This window comes from Mytilus californianus, unplaced genomic scaffold (assembly GCF_021869535.1).
Source record: "Mytilus californianus isolate M0D057914Y unplaced genomic scaffold, xbMytCali1.0.p SCAF_6, whole genome shotgun sequence".
NCBI classification, from domain to species: domain Eukaryota; kingdom Metazoa; phylum Mollusca; class Bivalvia; order Mytilida; family Mytilidae; genus Mytilus; species Mytilus californianus.
Window position 1 is genome coordinate 3,582,976 of NW_026262712.1, and position 27,155 is coordinate 3,610,130.

Genomic DNA, 27,155 nt, shown 5'->3' on the forward strand with positions numbered 1-27,155 from the left:
AAACAAGTTATTGTCATGAAACTAGAAAAATGCTTGTTTTTTGCCCCTTTTTGGCCCCGAATTCCCAAAATTTGGAGGAAATTACCCCCAAAAATCAATCCCAGTATTCCCTTTGTGATATGGAACCTTGTGATACAATGTCAGAGAGATCCATACACTTACACACAAGTTATTGTCATGAAACTAGAAAAATGCTTGTTTTTTGCCCCTTTTTGGCCCCTAATTCCTAAAATTTGGAGGCAATTACCCCCAAAATCAATCCCAGCATTCCCTTTGTGATATGGAACCTTGTGGTACAATGTCAGAGAGATCCATATACTTACACACAAGTTATGTCTGGAAGTTACAAAAATGCTTATTTTTGGCCCCTAATTCCTTAACTGTTAGTACCATAACCCCCAAAATCAATCCCCACCTTCCTTTTGTGGTATTGAACCTTATGGTAAAATTTCATTGAGATCCATTCACTTAAACTAAAGTTAGAGTGTGAAAACTAATGTGTCTTCGGACGACGACGACGATGCCAACGTCATACCAATATACGACCACAAAAATTTTTTTGCGGTCGTATAAAAACAGACCAAAACACAAAAACTTAACTATAACCACTGAACCATGAAAATGAGGTCAAGGTCAGATGACACCTGCCAGTTGGACATGTACACCTTACAGTCCTTCCATACACCGAATATACTAGACCTATTGCTTATAGTATCTGAGATATGGACTTGACCACCAAAACTTAACCTTGTTCACTGACTAATGAAATGAGGTCGAGGTCAAGTGAAAACTGTCTGACGGGCATGAGGACCTTGCAAGGTACGCACATACCAATATAGTTATCCTATTACTTATAATAAGAGAGAATTTAACATTACAAAAAATCTTAACTTTTTTTCAAGTAGTCACTGAACCATGAAAATGAGGTCAAGGACATTGGACATGTGACTGACGGAAACTTCGTAACATGAGGCATCCATATACAAAGTATGAAGCATCCAGACCTTCCACCTTCTAAAATATAAAGCTTTTAAGAAGTTAGCTAACGCCGCCGCCGCCGTAGCCGCCGGATCACTATCCCTATGTCGAGCTTTCTGCAACAAAAGTCGCAGGCTCGACAAAAAACGAAAAATTCAGCAATTTTTCCATTGGTAAAGGGGCATAACTCTAGAACAGTAAAAGTAACGCCACCAAAATTCAAACTTGATCTGTGTTTTGTGGTAATAAGCATTGTGTATAAGTTTCATAACATTTGGTTGAGGCAAACTAAAGTTAGAGAACGGAAACCAATTTTGGGATGTTCTGACTGATGAACGGATGTACAGAAGGACAATGGTAGAACCTAATGCCCCATCCGCCACGGCGGGGGCATACAAATAATCAAGATATGAATAACACAGCAACCCAACTACATAAATAACTAAAAAGTCATCTAGAGGTCAACATGAAACTTTATTTTACATCATGTTGGATCAATTAATACGAAAGAATGTCCAGCACCACATCCCACAGTTTTAATCATGTGACCATCAAGTTTGTCCACCAGAGAAGGAGTCATCACATTGTCTTCATTTCCATTCCCACATAATCCATGTTCATTCCATCCCCATGTCAGTAATCTTCCTATATCTGAAATTATACATTGAATACACATATAAATAACACGTGTCTTCAAATAAACTCATCATTGATACCAGGCAAAAAATTTGGCATACCAGACGTCTGGTCCACAAAAGGCTCATCAGTGACACTTTAACCTTAATAGCCAAAATAAGTATGACGCTGAAGAGCACCGAGCAAAACATGTGACGTCCTGCTTTCTCAATAAAACAAAAGTAGAAGTCACTATTTTGGTATTGAAAACACAGAAAATTCACTGATGTAAAACTAGAATGGCAGGTTCACACAACTTTATGTTTGAAGCAAAATCTGTGAAAGTCTAGTAAAAATTCTAACAAGCAGTTGTGCAAGTCTGGTTAAAAATTCTAACAAGGAGTTGTGCAAGTCTGGATAAATTCTAACAGGGAGTTGTTGTGCAAGTCTGGTAAAATTCTAACAAGGAGTTGTTGCGCAAGTCTGTTAAATTCTAACAAGGAGTTGTGCAAGTCTGTTAAATTCTAACAAGGAGTTGTGCAAGTCTGGTTAAATTCTAACAAGGAGTTGTTGTGGAAGCCTGATAAAATTATAACAAGTTGTTGTTGTGACGGTCTGGTTAAATTCTAACAAGGCATTGTGCAAGTCTGGTTAAATTCTAAAAAGGAGTTGTTGTGCAAGTCTGGTAAAATTCTAATCAAAGTACTGAAGTACTGAACATCGGATGACCACAAGTTCTTGAGGATGGTCAAAAGCACTTGTCTCAGAAAAAAATAAAATGCTCCGCTGGGCGCAGCTTGATACGACCGCAGAGGTCGAACCCTGAACTGTTGGGGCAAGTATGGACACAACATTCAAGCTTGATACAGCACTGAATTTGGATTGTGATTAAATATTTGACACAGCATAGGTTTCTGACACAGAATGAATGTGGTCTAAGAACTTAAAATTATTTTAATTTACCTATTCAAACCATATCATTATTATTTGCTTTTATATATAAATCAGAAATAACCAATTTAAAATGGAAAATTTTAAAGAAAAAAAAGGAAAAAAAAAATCCCCCCTCAAATTTTTTGAACCCCCTTATGATTCATCACCCCCAAACTCAATCCCAGCCTTCCCTTTGTGTTACAATGTATGGTGCCTTGCAGTACAATTTCAGAGAGATCCGTACACTTGAACACAAGTTATTGTCTGGAAACTAGAAAAATGCTTGTTTTTTTGCCCCTTTTTGGCCCCAAATTCCTTAACATTTAGGGCAATTACCCCCAAAATCAAACCCAGCTTTCCCTTTGTGATATGGAACCTAGCGGTCGTATAACAACATATCTCTTTACCTGAAACTGAGGTTGATGTACGGAGATATATTTTTTTCTGAAACAAGTTCGTGGGTGGATGATGAATAAATGACAGGAAATTCAACTTCACCGTAATAACTATTATATTGTAGTGATACAAATCAGTATACACTGATTTGTTACAATGATTAGTTACACTGATTTGTTGTTATATATTATATTAAAATAACAGTAACATATATATATGATTTGCATCCATTTGTATATCATTCTATTCTACTATTCTAATAATAGTGCAATGCAAGTGCATGGTGGACACTTTTCTGTAAAAATTCGATTTTTCTAAGATTGGATACGAGTAGGCATTCATATTTTCCCGCAAAAACAATTACAGAGTTACCGGTCCTTGCCAGTATTGTCGCAAAACGTTCTTTGAGATATTCTTCCGCATGCTTTAACACAATTTTGCGGTACGTGTGCATTGATATTATCAATGATTTTTTACTTATATATATATCTCTAACTACAAAACATTTTCATATTATTAATTTATGTTGTAAACAAAAATATTTATATCAGTATTCATCGAAGAGATGTATTTATATCAAATGATAAGGAATGTTATTTTGCACTCGTTTATGTGCGCATATTTATCATGTTTATAGATCGGTTACAAACCCAAAACTAATTTACATAATGGAAATCTAGGCGATAGCTGAATACATGGGAATGATGCAAGTCTGTTAAATTCTAGATTTGCTGTGACGCAACACAAAAGTCACATCACGTTCAGGTGAAATTTGGGGGGAAAATTTAATTAATGCAAATTACACAGGTTTTATCTATCATCATGACATCAATGAAAACAGAAGTTCATGTATGATATAGCCTAAAGATCCAGGCAATTTGCAAACATGGAATTATATATACTAACTTATTAAATTCTTTGGTGAAATATTGTATTTAAATATAACACTATGCCTTCAACATTAAATCAAGGCAACATCATTTGTAAAGAGCTCTTCTATGTTGCTCGATTGATCGAACGAGATCGAGAGAGAGAGTGAGAGATATTCCACTGCTACATCTAGCATAATCCAATATCCTTTTGAATCAATTAAATTTTCAAAATTAAAAAACAGAGCATGCCAAACGTTATTAATTTAACTGTCTTGAGAGGAGAAAAATTGTATCACAAGCTATCGGTAAACATTGAGGGAATATCTATTTCTCTTATGATTTTTTCAAATACAAGTATAAAGCAAACTTATTTTTTCCCCAATGATTGACCAATAGATTGTGTTCTTTCTGTCTGACACCATCATACATGGTCTATGCATTGCATACATGCAATAGCCAAATCAGAAGAAGGCAAGAAAATTTTATATCATAATTTAATTCTGAGATTAAGTGGACTCCATATTGATTATAAAAAAACAAGCATTCTGTGAGTATTGCATGGCAATACATAGTCCCCTACCGTTTACAAATTCATTGTAATGGCACGAATTTCTAACTTGATCTATAACTTGTCATGGTGTAAACTACATAAAAATATCCAGTCAAAATCTTCAAGCATGACGAAAAAAACTGTTGAAAACTGATTATTTAAGTGAATTTTTTATGTCCAAAGACCATAACTCTGCACAAAATTATCAGACTGGAACACAATTCCAACTTGATCTGTAACTTGTCATGATAAAACTATATACTAATTATCAAATCAATATCTTCAAGAATGACAAACAAACCTACCTCTAAATTCTTCAAACAATTTACCAGAGAAAAGGAAAAAAATGTCATTTTGTCTTTTAAAAAATGTTTAAAAAAATGAGTTATTGAACAGAAATATACAAATTAATAAGTATTTCATCAAAAATTTAATTCTAGGGAAATGGGCTTTAACTGAACAAAGAGAAAAGCTAAAATCATGAAAATTGAACTTGACCTGTAACCTGTCACGATAAATCAATAAACCAAATATCAAATCAATATCTTCAAGCACAAAGAAAAAAAGTCTGGAAAACTGGTTTGCCGGACTGACAGACTTCGTCGGTAGGAGACCAATTATAATCCACTGTTGAAGGAAAAAGTCAACTGAACTGGGAATGTATTAGATTGATTGGTGTTTAAAGCCACTTTGAGCACTATTGGCCATTTCATGGCAATCAGTTTTTTTATTGGTGGAGGAAGCCCGAGAACCACAACCTTTAGCTGGAAAACTGACAACCCTAGTCAATTAAGATTAGAGTCCAGCGCACCTGCCTTGTGTGGAGATCCAACTCACAACCTCAGTGTTGACATGCTAGTGATACAGTAGTCAAACTACTTAGACCACTCAGCCACCGTGACCCCTACACAACCTCAGTGTTGACATGCTAGTGATACAGTAGTCAAACTACTTAGACCACTCAGCCACCGTGACCCCTACACAACCTCAGTGTTGACATGCTAGTGATACAGTAGTCAAACTACTTAGACCACTCAGCCACCGTGACCCCTACACAACCTCAGTGTTGACATGCTAGTGATACAGTAGTCAAACTACTTAGACCACTCAGCCACCGTGACACCTACACAACCTCAGTGTTGACATGCTAGTGATACAGTAGTCAAACTACTTAGACCACTCAGCCACCGTGACCCCTACACAACCTCAGTGTTGACATGCTAGTGATACAGTAGTCAAATTGTTAGACCACTCAGCCACCGAGACCTCTACACAACCTCAGTGTTGACATGCTAGTGATACAGTAGTCAAACTACTTAAGACCACTCAGCCACCGTGACCCCTACACAACCTCAGTGTTGACATGCTAGTGATACAGTAGTCAAACTACTTAAGACCACTCAGCCACCGTGACCCCTACACAACCTCAGTGTTGACATGCTAGTGATACAGTAGTCAAACTACTTAGACCACTCAGCCACCGTGACCCCTACACAACCTCAGTGTTGCCATGCTAGTGATACAGTAGTCAAACTACTTAGACCACTCAGCCACCGTGACCCCTACACAACCTCAGTGTTGACATGCTAGTGATACAGTAGTCAAACTACTTAGACCACTCAGACCCACTAAGAATTAGAGAAATATATTTATTACATTGGTTGCAATGAATATTACATTGATTTCCCAGTGAAATAAAAACAGATAATTTCACATGTGAAATAAACGTGGTTATTTCACTGCTCTGACGTCATACAACAATAGGCGTTGTCAAGACGTCGATAACGTCAGATCAAAACGAATTGTGAATGCGTAGAAAACGATATAGTTCCTTACATTTTCTACTTTAATTTCACAAAAAAGCCATTTTCCAATGTAATAAAAAGGATAACTAATCAAAGAATTCAAATATCAAAAAATATTCAACTCGTGACCGAACAACACTGATAATTAACTCATGCGCTACACGCATTCGTGAATTAATGTGTTGTTCGGTTACTCGTTGAATATTTTTCTCTATTTGAATTCATCGATTAGTTATTCTATAAGTAATGACAACAGCTAGATTATACCCCTTCCATCAGATTTTCTATAATTGGTTTAATTAGATGGTCGTTACTGCATGGTAAGTAATAAATTAAATTTAAGGTAGATTAAATGTATACTGCCATATTGGATTGTAAAAAAGCAGTACACAATCAGTATAGTTCTTTCAAATACAGATTGGCAATTAATGTGTAAGACTGTTATTTTAAATAAAGAACAATCAGTGATTTATTGTATAATTTATACTGTTTTAACAAATACTGAATATTTTTTTCGTTCGATCCAATTTTTCAACTTATTCATACAAAGGGAGATAACTCTTATAGTTACATTTTTATACTAGAATGATGTGAAATCTTTTATTTTTTACTTGTAGCAAGAAAACAAGTTTGAAAACACCATTTTCGTTTTTTTTTTAAAGCATATTATAAAACCTATCTTTATTTTAAAATTCTATCTCATAGATTTATTTTATTCATAAAAAGTGTTTTTTCATGAAGATGACTCATTGCTTGAAAAATAGCACAGTGGCCCATACTTTTGATTATATTTTTCAAAAAAGCATGGTAAATCTCCATTTGACAAAGTATAAGAAAATTCTCTCTTAGGAAATACATAGTGATGATCCATCTTAATTTATTCAACAGAATTTCAAATGAAAAAATATGTTTGATAAATCATGAAAGTTATAACATTTCAATAAATCTTTACTTTGGTTATATTTAAGGACCTTTTTGGTCATATAGCTTTTCAACTGTTTCAGTTCTTTTACATCCTTGGCTTTCAAATATCTGGCTGTGAACGTGTTGTTTCCATTTTTTTACTTATTATTTAAACTTTATAAAGTAGCCATTTATGTGGTTTGTCAATGCTTTTTCTTAATGGAGCAAAGTTTGTTTAATTGTTACATTGTATTAATTGTCATAAGGTTAAACAAAAAATAGGAATTAACAAAGATAAGTTTAGTTCAACCATTTCCATCTTTTACAAATTATACAGCTCTCTGACATCCTATTGCTCTCGCAAAATAACAATGACCTCAAGGACTGTATTATTTGATATCAAATGGCAAAATGTTACAGTAATTGAAAATACTAGGGTCATGAATACTGTAAATTCAGAAATTATTGCGATGTTCTTATTATTGCGAAAAATGCTACAGGGTTATAATCGCAAAAATTTAAACTCGCATTTTGAAATTTTTTATATGAATTAAACAGGAAATTTCTCAATATCGCAAAAATTAAAATCGCATTTTAGTCTAAAATGACAAAGAAAAAATGCGCAATAATAAATGCACGCAATAATTTCTGAATTTACAGTAAGTCAATGAAAATTATTTTAGAGAAATACTTTGTGCATCCAAAAATAAATGTATGAACAAAACACATTGTAAACACTTGATACAAACCTGTTAATGCAAGATTGTGTTCTGATCCACATCGTACACATATTATGTTGTCGTGGCAACCAATTACTTGTGGTGACGGGTCAAGCTGAAGGTCAACTTCTCTACCTAGCTGTCCATAGTTTCCCCTTCCCCAACTGTAAACCTTCTTTTGATCTGTAATAAAGGGACAATGAAACACAATGAAAGAATCTAAAGCTAACATACTTCACACCCCCATCCAAGTCCCCCTCCCAAAAATGGTCCCCCATTTGAGATTTCTACGAATATCTGAAGTTTTGATCAGTTGGAACATTGATCCAGATTTGAATGAAGTGATGACTGATGGATTGACAAGTTGGTACAGTTGTAGGAAATTAACCCTGCATTTCATTGCAGAAAAAAATTCTGAGTCATAAACATATATCTTGGGTGTTAAAAAGCACCATTCTTTTTTTATTGGCTGTTTCTATAAAATATTTTGGAAACTTCAGGTGACATGGTTACTAAAGCTTGTTAACAGGAAAAAAAGAGGTGAAAATTTGATTGGTTTACTTCTGGTGATGGTTATTACCTTATATGCAATGAAATGACTATGTTATGTGAAATTTTCACTGTAGAACAGGACAGGATAAAACTTTAGTCATGGCCAAGTATTTCTTTATCTGAAACAAAGATAAATTCTGCACAATTTTTTGAAAAGTGCCAATTTAACAAAGACTAATAGGGGAAAATCAATGGTGGTATTACTCCTAAACCCTTAGCAGTTTCATTGTATGGGATATAATAAAACATTAATCAAGTCAAATATGAATCAAAAAGAGTGCACACACTGACATGTCTTGCCTGTTGTACTATTCATGATTTAATTTATGTTGATAGTCCTAAAGATAAAGTTTTACTACAAGTATCACATAAACTTAACATTATCAATGATCCATGAAATTGAGTCAATGTCAGATAAACCAAGCCAGACAGACCTGTACACCTTACACAATCATCCCATAAACCAACTATAGTTGACCTATTGTTTATAGTATGCAAGAAACAGACTATAGGAAAACTTAACATTGACCAATGAACCATAAAAATGAGCTCATGGTCAGATAAACCATGCCAGCCAGACATGTACACCTTACAATCAGTTCATACACCAGAAAAACCTATCCATGTAACTTTAACCTTGATCACTGATCCATGAAATGAGATGAAGGTCAGGTGAACTTTTCTGACAAATATGCAGACCTTGCAAGGAACCCATATACCAAATATAGTTATTCCATTACTTATAAGTATGAGAAATTCACATAACAAACAAAACTTTTTCTCATGCAGTCGCTGAACCATGAAAATGAGGTTAAGGACAACGGACATATGACAAACAGAAACTTCATAACATAAGGCATCTGTATATCAGGTATGAAGTCTCCAGGTCTACTAACCTCTGAAATATAATGCTTACTGTGGATTCATTTATTTTTGTGGGTATTAATTTTCGTGGATTGCTGAAAACTTGCATTTTTGTTGATATTTGATTTCGTGGTTTTACCAATCTCTGCATACAAAGCCTATTGAAAATATGTTATTCGTTGAACATTTGAATTCGTGGTTCACCTGAACCCATGAAACCCACGAAAATTGGTATCCAATGAATAATAAATAATCCACAGTAATACAAATAGTTTATGCTGCAGCCTAATTGTAATACCTGTTTTAGCATTCTGAGACTTTCGTCACAGGCAAGACAAAAATGGTGTTGGTAGGCATCAATTAGACAGCAACCTAACATCACAATAAAACTATATCAAGGTCACATGACTTAAGGGGAAAATTTGCACTTAAATCAAGTGTATTGAAAAATGAATTCCATTTGCAGAATTGAATTGTCAATCTGAAAAAATACTATAACATACACATGTAGCTATTTCTGTTAAATTTATTTAATTTTCACTGATTGTAGAGTCTTGATTGAAATGAGTGGATTCTGTTAAATGGCAGATTATTAAACTAGTGATTTTGATTGTTGGATGCTCATATGTCTAAGAAGAAACATTGTTGACTGGAAATTACTTACAGGGAACAACTCAGCATTATAAAGTAAATATCAAATCATTCCTTGATACAGAAGCTTATTAGAAAGTTTGACGAGGCAACTGCAGTGTAAATATGAGAATTGAGAGACACTCAGCATCTTCTTATATTGATGGGACTTTATTTGCTGTGACTACATTAATGTACCTGTTAATGCCAGCATATGTGTCCATCCAGCCTGTATGTCTGTGACCTTGCCCTTGAAAAAGGTGGCTGGTACTAGATATGGCTGCTGCATGACCTTATCTGTTGACAATTGTCCATAAGTGTTGTCACCCCAACTTATAATCTCACCATGATCTAAAAAACAAATCCTTTATTAACATATAATGTGTGATGCAAAGATAATGATTTGAATGTGGTACATAATTGGGATCATGTATGTGGCTCAAACATGATCAAAGCTGATATGTGACCTTATGGGGTTTGGCGGACAACCTGACGACTTGATGACTCATCTCAAAAGACCTCTGACCTTTAAAAATATTTATTAACTGTTTTATTTAAATGTTCTATTTGCTTAAAAGTTAACTGAGGCAATATGTAAATCTTACCTTGTGACATAAAGTGGGATACCCTTCTGGAGCCCCATGAAAAAGTTATTGAGACGACAACCCATCAACAGAATGAAACTAGAAAAGACTTCTAGAGTTCAACATACAGTCTTTTTTAAGAAAAAAATACTATAATAACAGAAAGTGTGATGCAAAGATTCTGCGAAGAATTTGATTCACTACAAGGTATGTCCATGAGACTGCAACCCAACAACAGATTGACAGTAAAAGACTTTCGTTTATAAATTTTTTAAGGATAAAGAAATAAGGTTTCAACTTCTTCAGGCAAAGTTGACCTTAGATGGATTTAGCTATTTTTTAGGTCCTATTTGGTCATATACCTCTTCATGTTTCGCTTCTTACACATCCTTGGCTTTCAAATATTCGGCTTTGACTGTTCCTGATGAAGGTAAATCCAGAAAAGCGCTTCAGAGGCATGAAATTTATAACGTGTTATTCTCATTTTTTTCTAGAGGTCAACGTACAGCCTTTAATAACAGATGATTGTCTACAAAATGTCTCTCTTGGTCTAAACGTTACAAAGATTATTATAATTATGTTTACTGCTTACTGTAACTGCCTTTTCTTCTTTTAATGTCAATTATAGAATAACTCATCCAAGAATTTCAATATTGATCAAAATTCACCGAAAGACCGAACAACACATGAGTCTAAGAATTTTGAGGAGTCGTTTGTTTGTGAATTGCATGGTCTGTTGAACTGTCCAATATTTTTAGTAATTCCCCTTAATTGATCTTTCTATCTTAAATTGTGAAGTTACAGTAACTTACCTGTCAACGCTGAGAAGAAATATGACCCTGCCGTAATCTTGGTTACCATGCCTTTTGTGTCTTCAGGTAGGAGAACTATCAACAGGCAAACAAAATATTCTTCATTAGTAAGCTGTTAAAATATTCTACAGTGAAATTCCAGGATTTATGGTCTTGTTTGGGAATATTGTTTTTTTCATTTTTAAATACATATTGATGGAAATCATTATTTTCTATGAGCTAGAGGCTCCAAGCAGCATGAATAGCTATCACCTTAGTAGTCATCCAAATATCAAAGACCATTGAACAAAGAGGTAGGAAGAATAAATATTCAAAAGTTGAATGATCGATGCCATTGATCAATTCGCCGTTTCAGAACCTATACATTCTGGGTAATAATTTCGAAAAGGTACACCAAAACGTTGTGATTGGTTTAAAACGCTTTAACAATGGAAAATCAATCAATGAAGTAATGTTGATTTCATTTTGGTGAAACAACAATGAAATTACCCTCTATAGAATTGAAATTCTGAAAAGGAAAATTGGAAAACTATTCTGACAAACAGATTTGACTATTGGTGGTGAAAGAAATTCTATCAATTTTAATACATTCTATTTTGTTGGTACGTAACCATTTTTTGCAGAAAAAAATATGGTGTTGATACTTGATTTCATACAAACAAATTGAAAGTTGTATTTGTTGAACTTTTGAAATATTGAATAATACCAAGTCAACAATCAATTCTTTTTACATAAAGGAGTAGGCCCAGTAAGACCCCTTTTTGGCCCCAAAATATAGCAGTTTTACAAAATTGTTAAAATGTAAATTTTTAGCTATTCATTGGAAAGAAGAATACTTCTGTTACATAAATATGGGCTGTTTTGACAATACAATGCACATGTATGGGGTACTAGCATCATTTAGTCATGCTAAATTACTGAAATCTTTAAAATTTTGGCATTTTGGTTAATTTTTAGACGGTTTCCGTCTGAAATGGAAGTGGCCGCATTTGTGTTCATTCTTAATATTTAAATGTAAGTTGTATTTGATGATAATACATAACATATATAAAGGTTGAGAATGAACACGGATGCGGCCACTTTTATTTTTGACAAAAACCATCTGAAAAGTGACATATTATGGCATATTTGATAGATTATTCATATTTAAGCTTGAACTTGATCGTCTTTAATGACGAAATCAGTTCAAATCTCTCACATAAACTAATTGAATCGACTGAAGTAGACACTTAAGTGTTTAAAAAGTGTCCAAAATCTTTCATCAGATGAACTTGAATTTTGAGGCCAAAATCGGCCCTTACCGGACCTACTCCTTTGTTTAACCATATCAAAAAGTACTGAGATGTAATCTGATTAGAATATGTATATTTTACCTTTCCTTACCTATGGTAGGTACTGCAGCAGTTTTATCTTTACTTGACTTTCTACTTCCCCAGATATATACCTGTCCAGTATCTGCAAATAATTTGACACATTTCAATGTAAAATTCAAACATAACTATTCATAAATGAAAGCGCTTGTGAGTACTGTAAAGATTGCTTTCATTTTGCAATTTAGTGGATTTAAAATGCAAATAATTAGCTAGGCAAATTATGAATTTGATGATGATGATGATGATGATGATGATGATGATGATGATGATGATGATGATGGCTGCTTAACGTCCAGCGGCAAATTAATATGCATATTCAGTTTGAGAACATGTTAATGTAATATGAATAATAACCCTGCTACTAGACCGACACGCTTGGCCAGATTTTTAACATGCTAGTTCACAAGGTCATTGCTCTTATTCCTTAATGCCGTGTGCTTAGTGGGGAAGCAGCAAATACCAATTTTAAAACTTTGGTTTGACCCAGTCAGGGTTCGACCCCACGACCTCCCCCACTTTAGGCAAACACCAGACCACGGAGGCGGTTAATTATGAATTTGAGTTGGAGTTATCTTCCTTTATAAAAATAAGGCAATGTGATTCCATTGCCAATTCCAATGATCAGAAAACTATCAACCAAAGTTCAAATGTAAGCTTTTTCATTATTGTAGGAAAAATACCATCATTGCTTTTCCCATATCAGTCTTTGTTAAATTGGCATTCATCAAAAAATTGTGCAGAATTTATCTTTGTTTCAAATAAAGAAATATTTAGCATGAGTAAAGTTTTATCCTTTCCAATACTACAGTAAAAATTTCACACAGCATTTCATTGCATGTAACATAATAACCATCACCAGAAGTAAACCATTCAAATTTTCATCCCTTTTTTCCTTGTTTACAAGTTTTAGTAACCATGTTAAACCAGACAGGTGCAGCTAGTGGAGAAGGTACTGTCTACTATAAGACATTTTCAAAATACCGACGTTTACACCGATGACAGGAAATCTTTTTGAGAAGGGGTATCTCAATGTGTACAAAGATTGCAGGCATTTATTATTATATATTTTTCAATTTACATTTTGAATACTGTATAAAACATTAATGTTGAATGATTTGCTACTTTATTGGCTCTGTTTAGTAGCTGAGAATTGAGAGATCTTAATATTGTACTTTGTAAAAAAAAAAAGAGGGGCTATGTGTAAATTAGTAGAACTATATAAACAGAAACAGGAATGTGTAAAGCATTTTATAGCGTGAAACATAACGTATAAGGATATAGATGATATTATTAGCTCTCTTGGTGTAATCAGAGGTGTAAGGAATTTTACACCAGTGTTGGAAATGCATTGTCAAATTCTGAAGAACACCAAGAACTTTTTTACCCGGGCGTAAAGTTGAAAATTTCTAATGAAGAATTTCCACTTCACCTTTGAACTCAGATGTATTGTTAAATATAACTTTAATTTTTTTCGGGGTGGGGGGTTGGTTGGGATTGGACTGGAATTCTGTCAAAATTGATATTTGTTTTTTAATTTTGGAAGATTTTTATTTTTTGAAATTTTGGCAAAAATTTAGTTTTTTTTTTGGTAATTTTTGCCTTTTTTTGCTCTTGGAATTTTACACTACAACCCTCTGCTGCGGCGGGGGCATAAAAAATACACAGTTAGAATATCACAAATTCATTACTTAAAATATTCCAAAACTAATGAGAGCATTCTTTGTTTCTAGCTCTGATTCCGAATAAAAAATTATACAAAAACAAATGACAGAATATATATATGGTTTGTTGCTGTGTTATGCTCTGTAAACTGTTGTCTTTAGGTCTTAGTTAACAGCTGAATGGTTTATTGCTGTGTTGTGTTCCGTAAACTGTTGTCTTTTGGTCTTGGTTAACAGCTGAATGGTTTATTGCTGTGTTGTGTTCTGTAAACTGTTGTCTTTAGGTCTTAGTTAACAGCTGAATGGTTTATTGCTGTGTTATGCTCTGTATACTGTTGTCTTTTGGTCTTGGTTAACAGCTGAATGGTTTATTGCTGTGTTATGCTCTGTAAACTGTTGTCTTGTGGTCTTAGTTAACAGCTGAATGGTTTATTGCTGTGTTATGCTCCGTAAACTGTTGTCTTGTGGTCTTCGTTAACAGCTGAATGGTTTATTGCTGTGTTATGCTCCGTAAACTGTTGTCTTGTGGTCTTGGTTAACAGCTGAATGGTTTATTGCTGTGTTATGCTCTGTAAACTGTTGTCTTGTGGTCTTGGTTAACAGCTCTGAATGGTTTATTGCTGTGTTATGCTCTGTAAACTGTTGTCTTGTGGTCTTGGTTAACAGCTGAATGGTTTATTGCTGTGTTATGCTCCGTAAACTGTTGTCTTGTGGTCTTGGTTAACAGCTGAATGGTTTATTGCTGTGTTATGCTCTGTAAACTGTTGTCTTGTGGTCTTGGTTAACAGCTGAATGGTTTATTGCTGTGTTATGCTCTGTAAACTGTTGTCTTTTGGTCTTAGTTAACAGCTGAATGGTTTATTGCTGTGTTATGCTCTGTAAACTGTTGTCTTTTGGTCTTAGTTAACAGCTGAATGGTTTATTGCTGTGTTATGCTCTGTAAACTGTTGTCTTTTGGTCTTAGTTAACAGCTGAATGGTTTATTGCTGTTTTATGTTCTGTAAACTGTTGTCTTTTGGTCTTGGTTAACAGCTGAATGGTTTATTGCTGTGTTATGCTCTGTAAACTGTTGTCTTTTGGTCTCAGTTAACAGTTGTTTGCCTTTTTAGTTTATGTATTTTGATTGGTCTATTGTATTTTTTTGCTTTTATTTCTTCAGAAGACTGCTCTATATTTAAATTTTGTTTCACATTTTTGTTTTTGGACTTTTTGGACAATTTAAAAGAATATATGCAAAATGTTATAATTCCCTAAATACAATTATTTTTTAACTTATTTTTGCAATTTTAAAGGGAAAAATAATTGCTCTCAATCTAATGGCTTCCAAATTCAATTATGTACCTGTTAGAGCGATACCATGACGTAATCCAGCTTCTATGTCCATGACTATTGGATTCCTGGGTAAAGACAATCTAACCTATAAATAAACATTTATTATGCATGTACATTTTTTTTTAATTATATCAACTTTGTGACCTACTGTCAATAAAAACATAAGATGATGTGGTAGGCTTGCCAATAGGACAACTATCCACCCAGAGTCCAAATGACTGGTATTTACAAGCAACTGTCAATTGTTCCATTTTCCACTTTTCTTCCAAATTCCAATCTTTCTGCAACTGAAACAAGTCTTGATTAAAACTGTATCCCTGCATATACATGTACATGTAGCATGTTTTGATGCACTTAAGCTGGTACAGATTTTTAATCATGTAACTTTACCTATCCTACAGGGGTTTAATTTTTTTGTTACAGCTCACTAGCCCAGGACTTACACAGCTACTTTAGTACAAGTAATCTTGATGTACAGTTCTAAGGATGTATATCAAATGTACATCTGTAAAGCTGTATATAAACTGTACATCTGTAAAGCTGTATATAAACTGTTCATCTGTAAAGCTATATATAAACTGTACATCTGTAAAGCTGTATATAAACTGTACATCTGTTAAGCTATATATAAACTGTACATCTGTAAAGCTATATATAAACTGTACATCTGTAAAGCTGTATATAAACTGTACATCTGTAAAGCTGTATATAAACTGTACATCTGTAAAGCTGTATATAAACTGTACATTTGTTAAGCTATATATAAACTGTACATCTGTAAACCTATATATAAACTGTACATCTGTAAAGCTATATATAAACTGTACATCTGTAAAGCTGTATATAAACTGTACATTTGTTAAGCTGTATATAAACTGTACATCTGTAAAGCTGTATATAAACTGTACATCTGTAAAGCTGTATATAAACTGTACATCTGTAAAGCTGTATATAAACTGTACATTTGTTAAGCTGTATATAAACTGTACATCTGTAAAACTGTATATCAACTGTACATTTTTAAAGCTGTATATAAACTGTAACTCTGTAAAAATGTACATTAACTGCACATGTTTAAATCTGTGTATAAGCTAAACATATAGATTCTACCACTGGATCTTGTGTGATACGATATCTATCCACAGTTTATATACAGTTTTACAGATGTACAGTTTATATACAGCTTAAAAGATGTACAGTTTATATACAGCTTTACAGATGTACAGTTTATATACAGCTTTACAGCTGTACAGTTGATATACAGCTTTTCAGATGTACAGTTTAAATACAGCTTTACAGATGTACATTTTATATGCATCTTTAGAACTGTACATCAAGATTACTTGTACTAAAGTAGCTGTGTAGTGCTAGCAGTATTTTACTATTACTAGTCCTGTTGAAAGAACTGCCCTGCCAGCCCAGCAAAACAGACCTGCTAGGTTGCATTTGGCATTTTCACTTTTTGATGACATTTCCCCCTTCATCTGCAGTTCTTCGTTTCAAAACTGACGATGTTATTGGGGTGCCTGTACTACAATACTTAGCAATACTTTGTTGTATGGTTTCATGCTATCTGTCATGACAGGTCATATTAATCAATGCATCATACCCCCAGTAGTGTTGATTGAAAGTCTCTGCATGAGCAATGCACAATACCCCCAGAACTGTTAATTGAAAGTCTCTGCATGAGCAATGCACAATACCCCCAGAACTGTTAATTGAAAGTCTCTGCATGAGCAATGCACAATACCCCCAGTACTGTTAATTGAAAGTCTCTGCATGAGCAATGCACAATACCCCCAGGCCAACCTTAAAAATATGTTTGTTTGCAGTTTTCCGACTGTACCTTCAGACTGCAGGGTCGGTAGGTAGGAAAAATATTTTATTTTATCAGCCAGAATAAAGTTTAATCAAACAGTTTAACACAAACCAAGTTTCTTGTGAAGAAAAAACATTTTAAAACAACAAACACTGAAAACCAACATGAAATGAACAGGCATTTTCAGGTAAACACCTTTTTAACCAAAACTGAAACTTGACATAGTGTCATTATACAATTTATGACATAAAATTATGGTATTATGAAATACTGGAACACTTATAAACAAGAAATGACTAGAATTGTTGTAAAGAAACATATTCACTGATATTTATGCATCTTTACTAGAATGTTTTCATGAGTAGAGTATTTGCATCAGAAAAATGTAGATGTTAAAGATTCAAAAGACAATTTAGGAGTGTTTTAAAAAAAATCAACCATTGAATCTTCCTCAATTGAAAAAAAAAGAGAACTTAAAAAAAATATATTAGACATCTGACTGTTATAAAGGTTATATTTGGAAGGATATGTTGATGCCAGGCTTTAATTAAAACAAACAAAAATCTTAAGACTTGTTTTGGGGTGAAATCCATAGCACCGCATTAAAAGTAAATGGTCTGTACTGATAGGTTTTGACTGCATAAAAAAATTGGCAGCATAGCTCCTAGCTAAGGACATGTTTCGTTTCAATTCAATTCACACATGCCACACAGTTTGGGTATATTTATTATTGTAAGAGAGAGAATAATTGCAATGAGTTGGATAGCCCCCCTTATCCTAAAGGAGCATACTCATTGCAATCGAAGATAGATTTGATACAGAGAGAATATATTTATTTCTTAAGCCAACCATTCATTTTCTCTACATCTTTGTGTAGTTTGGGTGCCTTCTTATTGATTTAACATTTCAAATGCGTCCTTCCACCGTACAGGCATGTTTACAGGTATCCATGAAGTCACGAATGAGTGGTTTCATCTTTGTCGTCTTGGCACGACAATTTAAAGAAAATATGGCATACTTTAGGCTGCTGTTGATTGTTGAACCACTGATATTGGTTCCATTAAGTCAGTCTCAAAAGATTCTGTATCCGATTTGTTTGAGACAGAAACGGTTATCGTGTCGGTTTTATGAATATCTGCTGCATCATCGTCAATGATATCATCGAAGACATTATTCTGTGTGCAATTCTGCCTGAATCAGTATAAACAGTTTACTATGAAACTTTTCTGTGTATTATTTGTCTTAAAATTGACAGAAGACGACAGAATAAAGTACTCCTCCATGACTTCGTGAATACCTGTAAACAATCTCCATGTGCTTCACCATTAAAGGGTGCGATGAAAGCTTGACAGGAAGGGAAGAAAAACCATACTTCAAACATGTAATTCACCTACACTTGAAATCAATTCCGGAAATGACCTGAAATTCTGGATCGAGTCAATAGAAATATTAAAAATAATTTCTTCAAATTAAAACCAATAAAATGTTCTCAGTCGGGCGGATTTTCGAAGGTCGGTCGGTAAACTGCAAACAAACAATATTTTAATTTAAGCCCCAGTACTGTTAATTGAAAGTCTCTGCATGAGCAATGCACAATACCCCCAGAACTGTTAATTGAAAGTCTCTGCATGAGCAATGAACAATACCCAAAGTACTGTTAATTGAAAGTCGCGGCAAGAGCAATGCACAATACCCCCAGTACTGTTAATTGAAAGTCTCTGTATGAGCAATGCACAATACCCCCAATACTGAGAAATTGATATTGAAAGTACGAGATTGCAATCAATACATAATACTGTATTATATATATACTGGTCCACCCAGTTATTTTCAAAACGTGTACAAAATCAGTTGAAATTCCTGGAATCCTTGTGGATGGGATTTTCCACTTTCTATTTTGGTAATAACAAAAAAAAATTTCTAGTCCGTCGGGCATATTGGATTACAAGTTTTTATTGCCAGAGTCCTAAATGTTCTTGTACTGGACGTCCTACTATTGGATTTTTTAACCCCTGATTCTGAGAGGAGTTTACTAAATGTCCTTGTACTGGACGTCCTACTATTGGATTTTTTAACCCCTGATTCTGAGAGGAGTTTACTAAATGTCCTTGTACTGGACGTCCTACTATTGGATTTTTTAACCCCTGATTCTGAGAGGAGTTTACTAAATGTTCTTGTACTGGACGTCCTACTATTGGATTTTTTAACCCCTGATTCTGAGAGGAGTTTACTAAATGTTCTTGTACTGGACATCCTACTATTGGATTTTTTTACCCCTGATTCTGAGAGGAGTTTACTAAATGTTCTTGTACTGGACGTCCTACTTTTGGATTTTTTAACCCCTGATTCTGAGAGGAGTTTACTAAATGTTCTTGTACTGGACGTCCTACTATTGGATATTTTAACCCCTGATTCTGAGAGGAGTTTACTAAATGTTCTTGTCCTGGGCGTCCTACTATTGGATTTTTAACCCCTGATTCTGAGAGGAGTTTACTAAATGTTCTTGTACTGGACGTCCTACTATTGGATTTTTTAACCCCTGACTCTGAGAGGAGATTTTTTAACCCCTGATTCTGAGAGGAGATTTTTTAACCCCTGATTCTGAGAGGAGTTAGTTTTCTTTACAATTAGATTACTTTCTTACCTGTTTATCAATGAAATAAAATTTTAATTCGACTTTCTTCTCATTCTGATATAAAGCCAAACTTTTTTGAATCAGTCTGTAAGGATTGAAACTACAGTGTGCACTTTTAAGTTTCCCAATCATGAACTTTTCATTTCTATTTGGAGCAATAATTTCTAGCATATTAACAATACAACATATGGAATGCATATCTCCAAACAGTTTTCTTTTTTATGTAATATTAATGTATTTCTTTCAGGGTTTGGTCAAAATGGACAGATTACCGTGTGTATATACTATTACAAGACAGACAGTAACTATAGTAACATACATGTCCATTGGGATGTTGACTTACTGGAGTAGTGATATACTTCTCTGTGATATCTGGTAATCCCAACTGGTTAAATTTATTCGATCCAGTAACGTAAATCGTTCCTTTATCTGAAAGAAAATATTTCTATAGACACTACAACTTATATGGATTTTGTCATCACGCCAAAAGAAAAAAAAAATATGTGTTAAGGGTTCCTGTACCTACCATATTTTGTATGCCTTAAAATTCCCATACTACATTTGTACTAAAATCATTGGCAATTTAGTTGTTAAACATGACAGAATGATCTTTCCATAAAACTCAATGTAAAATAATTTGAGCAAAATAAAAAGAATTCCTACCTACAAGCATTTTTGCGCCTGTCCCAAGTCAGGAGCCTCTAGCCTTTGTTAGTCTTGTATTATTTTTAATTTTAGTTTCTTGTGTACAATTTGGAGTTTAGTATGGCGTTCATTATCACTGAACTAGTATATATATTTGTTTAGGGGCCAGCTGAAGGACGCCTCCGGGTGCGGGAAATTCTCGCTGCATTGAAGACCTGTTGGTGACCTTCTGCTGTTGTCTGTTCTATGGTCGGGTTGTTGTCTCTTTGACACATTCCCCATTTCCATTCTCAATTTTAAATATATTTCTACTGCTCTATCATATCATCAATATGTTCATGCAGAGTTATAGATTGTAACAGCTCTATCGTATCATCAATATGTTCACACAGAGTTATACAAGCACAGTTGTTACAAGTATTTTTAACTAAAAAGCTTTGCCATTTACCATTTAACATTAAAGTAAAGTCCCAGCCACCAACTACTTTCGTAATTATCTCCCTTTCCATTGATCTGACAGGTGTCAGCTCTGTTTTGTCTTCTGTTGATCCGAATCCCAGTTGACCTTTGTCATTTGAACCACACACAAACAAATTTCCATTATCTGAAATAATTTATGTAAAAGTTAAAAAATATATAAATTTATATGAAAAGAATATCATGCTTCGAGTCAGGAGTCTGTATTTCAGTGGTTGTCGTTTGTTACTGTGTAACATATTTGTTTTTAGTACAATATTTTGTACATAAATTAGGTCATTAGTTTTCTCCTTTGAATTGTTTTACATTTGTCATTTTGGGGCCTTTTATAGTTGACTATGCGGTATGGGGCTATGGGCTTTACTCATTGTTGAAGGTTGTACCAAGACCTATAGTTGTTAATTTCTGTGTCATTTGGTCCCTTGTGGAGAGTTGTCTCATTGGCAATCATACCACATCTTCTTATTTCTATATTCAGGTTACCCATGTGATCCCCAGTTAGACTGGCATTGGCAATCATACCACATCTTCTTATTTCTATATTCAGGTTACCCATGTGATCCCCAGTTAGACGGGCATTGGCAATCATACCACATCTTCTTATTTCTATATTCAGGTTACCAATGTGATTCCAGTTAGACTGGCATTGGCAATCATACCACATCTTCTTATTTCTATATTCAGGTTACCCATGTGATCCCAGTTAGACGGGCATTGGCAATCATACCACATCTTCTTATTTCTATATTCAGGTTACCCATGTGATCCCCAGTTAGACGGGCATTGGCAATCATACCACATCTTCTTATTTCTATATTCAGGTTACCAATGTGATCCCCAGTTAGACTGGCATTGGCAATCACAACACATCTTCTTATTTCTATATTCAGGTTACCCATGTGATCCCCAGTTAGACGGGCATTGGCAATCATACCACATCTTCTTATTTCTATATTCAGGTTACCCATGTGATCCCCAGTTAGACTGGCATTGGCAATCATACCACATCTTCTTATTTCTATATTCAGGTTACCCATGTGATCCCCAGTTAGACTGGCATTGGCAATCATACCACATCTTCTTATTTCTATATTCAGGTTACCCATGTGATCCCCAGTTTTCAGGTACTGTGGATTCATTTATATTCCTGGGTACTAATTTTCGTGAATTGAGGAAAACGTAAATTTTTGTGGATACTTAATTTCTTAGTTTTGCCACTTATAACTAATTAACGACCCTATCATATACACTATAGCTGAAATGGATTTTATCATTTCCAACTGCCTACTGTGGAAACTCCACCTACTCAAATCAATCTCAGATTTTGATAAAATATTAAATGGACAAGAGTGCACATGCTGAAATTCATATTGAAAGTCTGTAAAACAATTGTATGTAGGTTTTGCTAAAAGTATCACATGAACTTAACATTATCGATGTTCTATGAAAATGAGGTCACGGTCAGGTGAACCATGCCAGACAGACATGTAGTCATGTACACCTTACATGCCTTACAATCATTCCATACACCAGATCAAACCAATTAATCTTAACGTTGACCAATGGACCATGAAAATGAGGTCGAGGTCATATTAACCCTGCCAGACAGACATGTTAATCTTACAATCGTTCCATACACCAAATTATTTATATAACAACCTATTGCTAATAATATCTGAGAAATAGACAAATTTAAGTTACAAAAGCTTAAAATTGTCCAATGAACCATGTACACCTTACAATTATTTCCATACACAAAATATAATGGCCTTATTCCTCATAGTATCTCAAACCACAAAAACTTAACATTGTCCAATACACCAAGAAATTGAGGTCAAGATCAGATGAAACCTGCTAGTCGACATGTACACCTTACAATCATTCCATACACCAAATATAGTTGACCTATTGCTTATAGTATCTGAGATACTGACTTGACCACGAAAACTTAACCTTGATCACTGACCCATGAAATGAGGTAACAGTCAAGTGAAAATTGTCTGACAGGCATAAGGACCTTGCAAGGTACACACATACCAAACATATTTATCCTATTGCTCTTGATAAAAGAGAAATTAACATTACAAAAAATATTTCATAACATAAGGCATCTAAATACAAAGTATGAAGCATTCAGGTCTTCTACCTTCTGAAATATTAAGCTTTTATGTTATTAGTTAATGCTGCTACTGCCGAATCATTATCCCTGTGTCTTGCTTTCTGTGACAGACGTTGCAGGATCAGGCGAAACAAAAATAAACTAATTATCCTTAGTTTTGTTTGTCCATTTCTGTAGTATTAGAAAAGAAATATCATATGTACTCCAAAAGTCGACAAGGGGGACCATCCATGGCAGTTTTAATTAATGGATAGATGGAAATTACTAAATCCTGATACATGTATTAGTCATCTTTTGTGGGGGGCATGGTTTCTATCTGGAGACAAATCAAAAGTGATTTTTTTTTTCAATTTTTCAATAGAAACAGTAATTTATCAATTAAAGGGGGGGGGACATATGGTTTATATTTACTTTGAGTTACCTGTCAGAACAAGGGTATGTCCACCTCCCCCACTCACAGATGAAACATTACCAAAATCTTCAGGAAGATTTATTTCCTCTGGTATCGATTTGTCTGTACAATGACCTAATCCAAGCTGTCCATAGCTGTTGGCTCCCTGTGTAAATAAATACATGTTTGGTTACATATAACATAAATTTTAAGAACATACCATTCAACTATTTGTGTCTGTCCAAGTTTGTTTGACAGTGGGTTTGTAAAATTACTTTTATCTTTAGGTAGCACTCCACAGTTAGGTGTGTAGTTTCGCATTTTGGCCCCTGTGGATTTTTCAAATATGATAGCTAGTGTAGAATAAAATTCATTTTTGGATAGCTGAAGATTAAAATAGCCTTCATAGTGGGTTTATAGGAACATCAAGATTATGTAATGTATGTAATATGGGCTGTTTTCTGTATGACAGTCCGTATTTTCATATCCATACCAAATATTGGTCCGGCAATTATTGTAATGTTTTTTTCCGACTTTTTGTCGCACGAACTTTGCAATTAAATTTTATGAAAAAATGAGGCGAAAGACACCCATTTTTTATTTGATCATTTGGTAGATTTATATCAACAGTTTCTGAAAAGGTATCACTGAAAGGCATTGAAATTCTAGTTTGAACCAAATTTTGGGGGAATATGTGACATTTTTGCCCCCCTTTTTGCAATATTTTATGGTAAATAAATGCAGAATGTTGCCATGGATACACAAAAAAGGAATTATTTTTCAGCATTTTAACTTTTAAAAATCAAATCTATGGAAGATACTGATAACATACATATGCACATGTATAACACAAACAGTTAGGTTAATGTATTAGAAAGCCAGGAATAGAAGATGATAAAACATTTTGTGGTTCAATTTTAATGTTTTTTTCTAACTGTGGAGTGCTACCTTATGGCACATCAGAAAGCACAGAAATGCACTTTTTAAGATAAATTTAACCACAAATCTTTAGTCTGTTAGGTTCTTAATGTAGTTCTGAAGGGAAAAAAGTTGCTAGGATTGCAATACATCTTAATTTTATTGTTTACTGTCCTTAGCAACCAAATATACACATTTTGACACTAAGACATGTTTCTGTCTTAAATTTGTACTCCATTAGCTTCGCCCTTGTAACCAAAGATTGCGCTTTATATGATAGCCTCAGAATATATCGCTTTATATTTTTTAATGCAAATAAGTCAAATAAACATTTTTAGCAGGATTTTATATAATAATTTGGCATGAATGAAATTTAATGATGCCAGTACTGTTAGATATTTATACCCTGCTTGAGAGTTTCTAAAACAAGGTTTGGCATGCTATTTACAGCAAAATTGACCTATAAATGCTTTCAAATACCTAAAAATTGTACAATTTTTCTTCTTTAAAGGTTATTTTATGATTTTAAACAGAAAAAAGGGAAAAGTTTTAGAAATTTACCCCAAAAATGTGACAGGCTTGAGGTTTTACACTTTGATCAGGCATTTTTTTTTAAATGACTTTTTGTCCCGTTTAACATCAAATGCTAACCTTCATAAAATCTTTATTACTGAACCAATTTTAAAAACTATGGTACCATTTTAATCGTTACAGCTAGTAGAACACAGGAAATGAATTTGAATTTGAGGCAGGGAAAAAAAATTTGATATTAAGGTAGCACTCCACAGTTAGGTGTGTAGTTTCGCATTTTGGCCCCTGTGGATTTTTCAAATATGATAGCTAGTGTAGAATAAAATTCATTTTTGGATAGCTGAAGATTAAAATAGCCTTCATAGTGGGTTTATAGGAACATCAAGATTATGTAATGTATGTAATATGGGCTGTTTTCTGTATGACAGTCCGTATTTTCATATCCATACCAAATATTGGTCCGGCAATTATTGTAATGTTTTTTTCCGACTTTTTGTCGCACGAACTTTGCAATTAAATTTTATGAAAAAATGAGGCGAAAGACACCCATTTTTTATTTGATCATTTGGTAGATTTATATCAACAGTTTCTGAAAAGGTATCACTGAAAGGCATTGAAATTCTAGTTTGAACCAAATTTTGGGGGAATATGTGACATTTTTGCCCCCCTTTTTGCAATATTTTATGGTAAATAAATGCAGAATGTTGCCATGGATACACAAAAAAGGAATTATTTTTCAGCATTTTAACTTTTAAAAATCAAATCTATGGAAGATACTGATAACATACATATGCACATGTATAACACAAACAGTTAGGTTAATGTATTAGAAAGCCAGGAATAGAAGATGATAAAACATTTTGTGGTTCAATTTTAATGTTTTTTTCTAACTGTGGAGTGCTACCTTAGCATGTTTAGTGATTTTGGTCTTTCCAGACACCAGAATTCAGACATGGTTCTCTAAAGCACATACATGTAGCCTTGCACTCACCATTTTGGCTGGGACTAGCTAAAATTTCTGAAAACAGAATCAATTCATTGGTGAGACATGCAAAAAAAAAAATGGATTTAAAAAAAAAGGAGAGGGAATTGTCCTGTCTCTAAACACGTACTTGTGTAATTCGGAAGCATCAGCATGATCAGAGAAAAAAAATCATTGACAAATAAAGAAAATTAAAGTCTATTTTGAGCAATTAATCCAATAAAACAATTTGTAGATTCCACCACAGTCACTTGAATTTCTATCCATAAATGATTAAAAAGGTAATAAAAACGAAATTTTTTTTAAAATCATTTATGGATAGAAATTCAAGCGACTGTGCCCATACTATACTATAGACGATATTATTATCTTTCTTTAACGATATTATTATCTTTCTTTAATTAATCACTTTTTGATAGAAATTCATGTGACTTCCACGATCATTTTGTATCCCCCCTTTTTTGTTAAGCATTACATCTGATTCATTTTAAGTAATAGGTCAATTAGGATTTATTGTATAAATGATAAGAAAATAGATTAGAACTGGGACTAATACATTGATTATCAAATAGTCCCAGATTAGAAATGAAATTTTCTTCACCTAAACACCACGTGGTTTGCTGTCAATGTTTACGATTTCTGACGTAACGGGGAATTCCATTGAAATACACATTGTGTGCAAATGTTTACACTTTTATATTCATGAGCAGGTGCTCGTTTTTATTTTTCTCTTCAAATGTACAATGTCATTTCACGTTTTGCACTCGACAACTCAAATCTAAAATTCATGCACAAATTGCATAGTGGATTGATGAATGAAAACCATTCTCACCCAGGAAAACAGTCGTTGGCTATTTAAAGCCCTGCCCACCGCTCTCGGTTCACCTGTAGCCATTTCTGTTGTTGATAACTCGGCGAAATTGACACACGTCACGTGACTCAGCATTACCTGATAGGCTACAAAGACCAATCACACACCAGTGAAGCTGTTCTGATCAAGTAGTGAAACTCCCACCGTAAACCAATTTCATTTGACAATTTTGATTGACAAATAAACCT

The 27,155-nt window shown here is 34.0% G+C and overlaps 1 protein-coding gene across 4 annotated transcripts; it reads right to left on the bottom strand.

Moving 5' to 3' along the window:
• Positions 1-1,433: 1,433 nt before the first annotated feature.
• LOC127706475 (secretion-regulating guanine nucleotide exchange factor-like) lies at positions 1,434-27,064 on the bottom strand. Of its 4 annotated transcripts, XM_052211125.1 has the most exons (11): positions 26,929-27,036; positions 26,106-26,132; positions 23,696-23,831; positions 21,127-21,282; positions 20,377-20,462; positions 15,589-15,664; positions 12,597-12,668; positions 11,214-11,288; positions 10,016-10,168; positions 7,802-7,954; positions 1,434-1,629 (listed from the first exon to the last, which is right to left on the bottom strand). In XM_052211125.1, the coding sequence occupies exons 2-11, from the start codon at positions 26,106-26,108 to the stop codon at positions 1,463-1,465; spliced, it is 1,077 nt and encodes a 358-aa protein (XP_052067085.1). In that variant the 5' UTR covers positions 26,109-26,132; positions 26,929-27,036; the 3' UTR covers positions 1,434-1,462. The 4 variants fall into 4 exon arrangements, with proteins under 4 accessions (XP_052067085.1, XP_052067084.1, XP_052067086.1 ...); XM_052211124.1 differs by lacking the exon at positions 26,106-26,132 and having other exon boundaries at positions 26,929-27,064; XM_052211126.1 differs by lacking the exons at positions 26,106-26,132; positions 26,929-27,036 and adding an exon at positions 26,698-26,801.
• Between the last annotated feature and the right edge of the window lie 91 nt (positions 27,065-27,155).

Coding starts and splice junctions, on each gene's coding strand:
- LOC127706475 (XM_052211124.1), bottom strand. CDS start 27,042: ATGCTGAGTCACGTGACGTGTGTCAATTTCGCCGAGTTATCAACAACA. Junction 23,832..26,928: donor GCCAACGACTGTTTTCCTGG/GTGAGAATGGTT, acceptor TTATTTACACAG/GGAGCCAACAGCTATGGACA. Junction 21,283..23,695: donor ACATACCCTTGTTCTGACAG/GTAACTCAAAGT, acceptor AAATTATTTCAG/ATAATGGAAATTTGTTTGTG.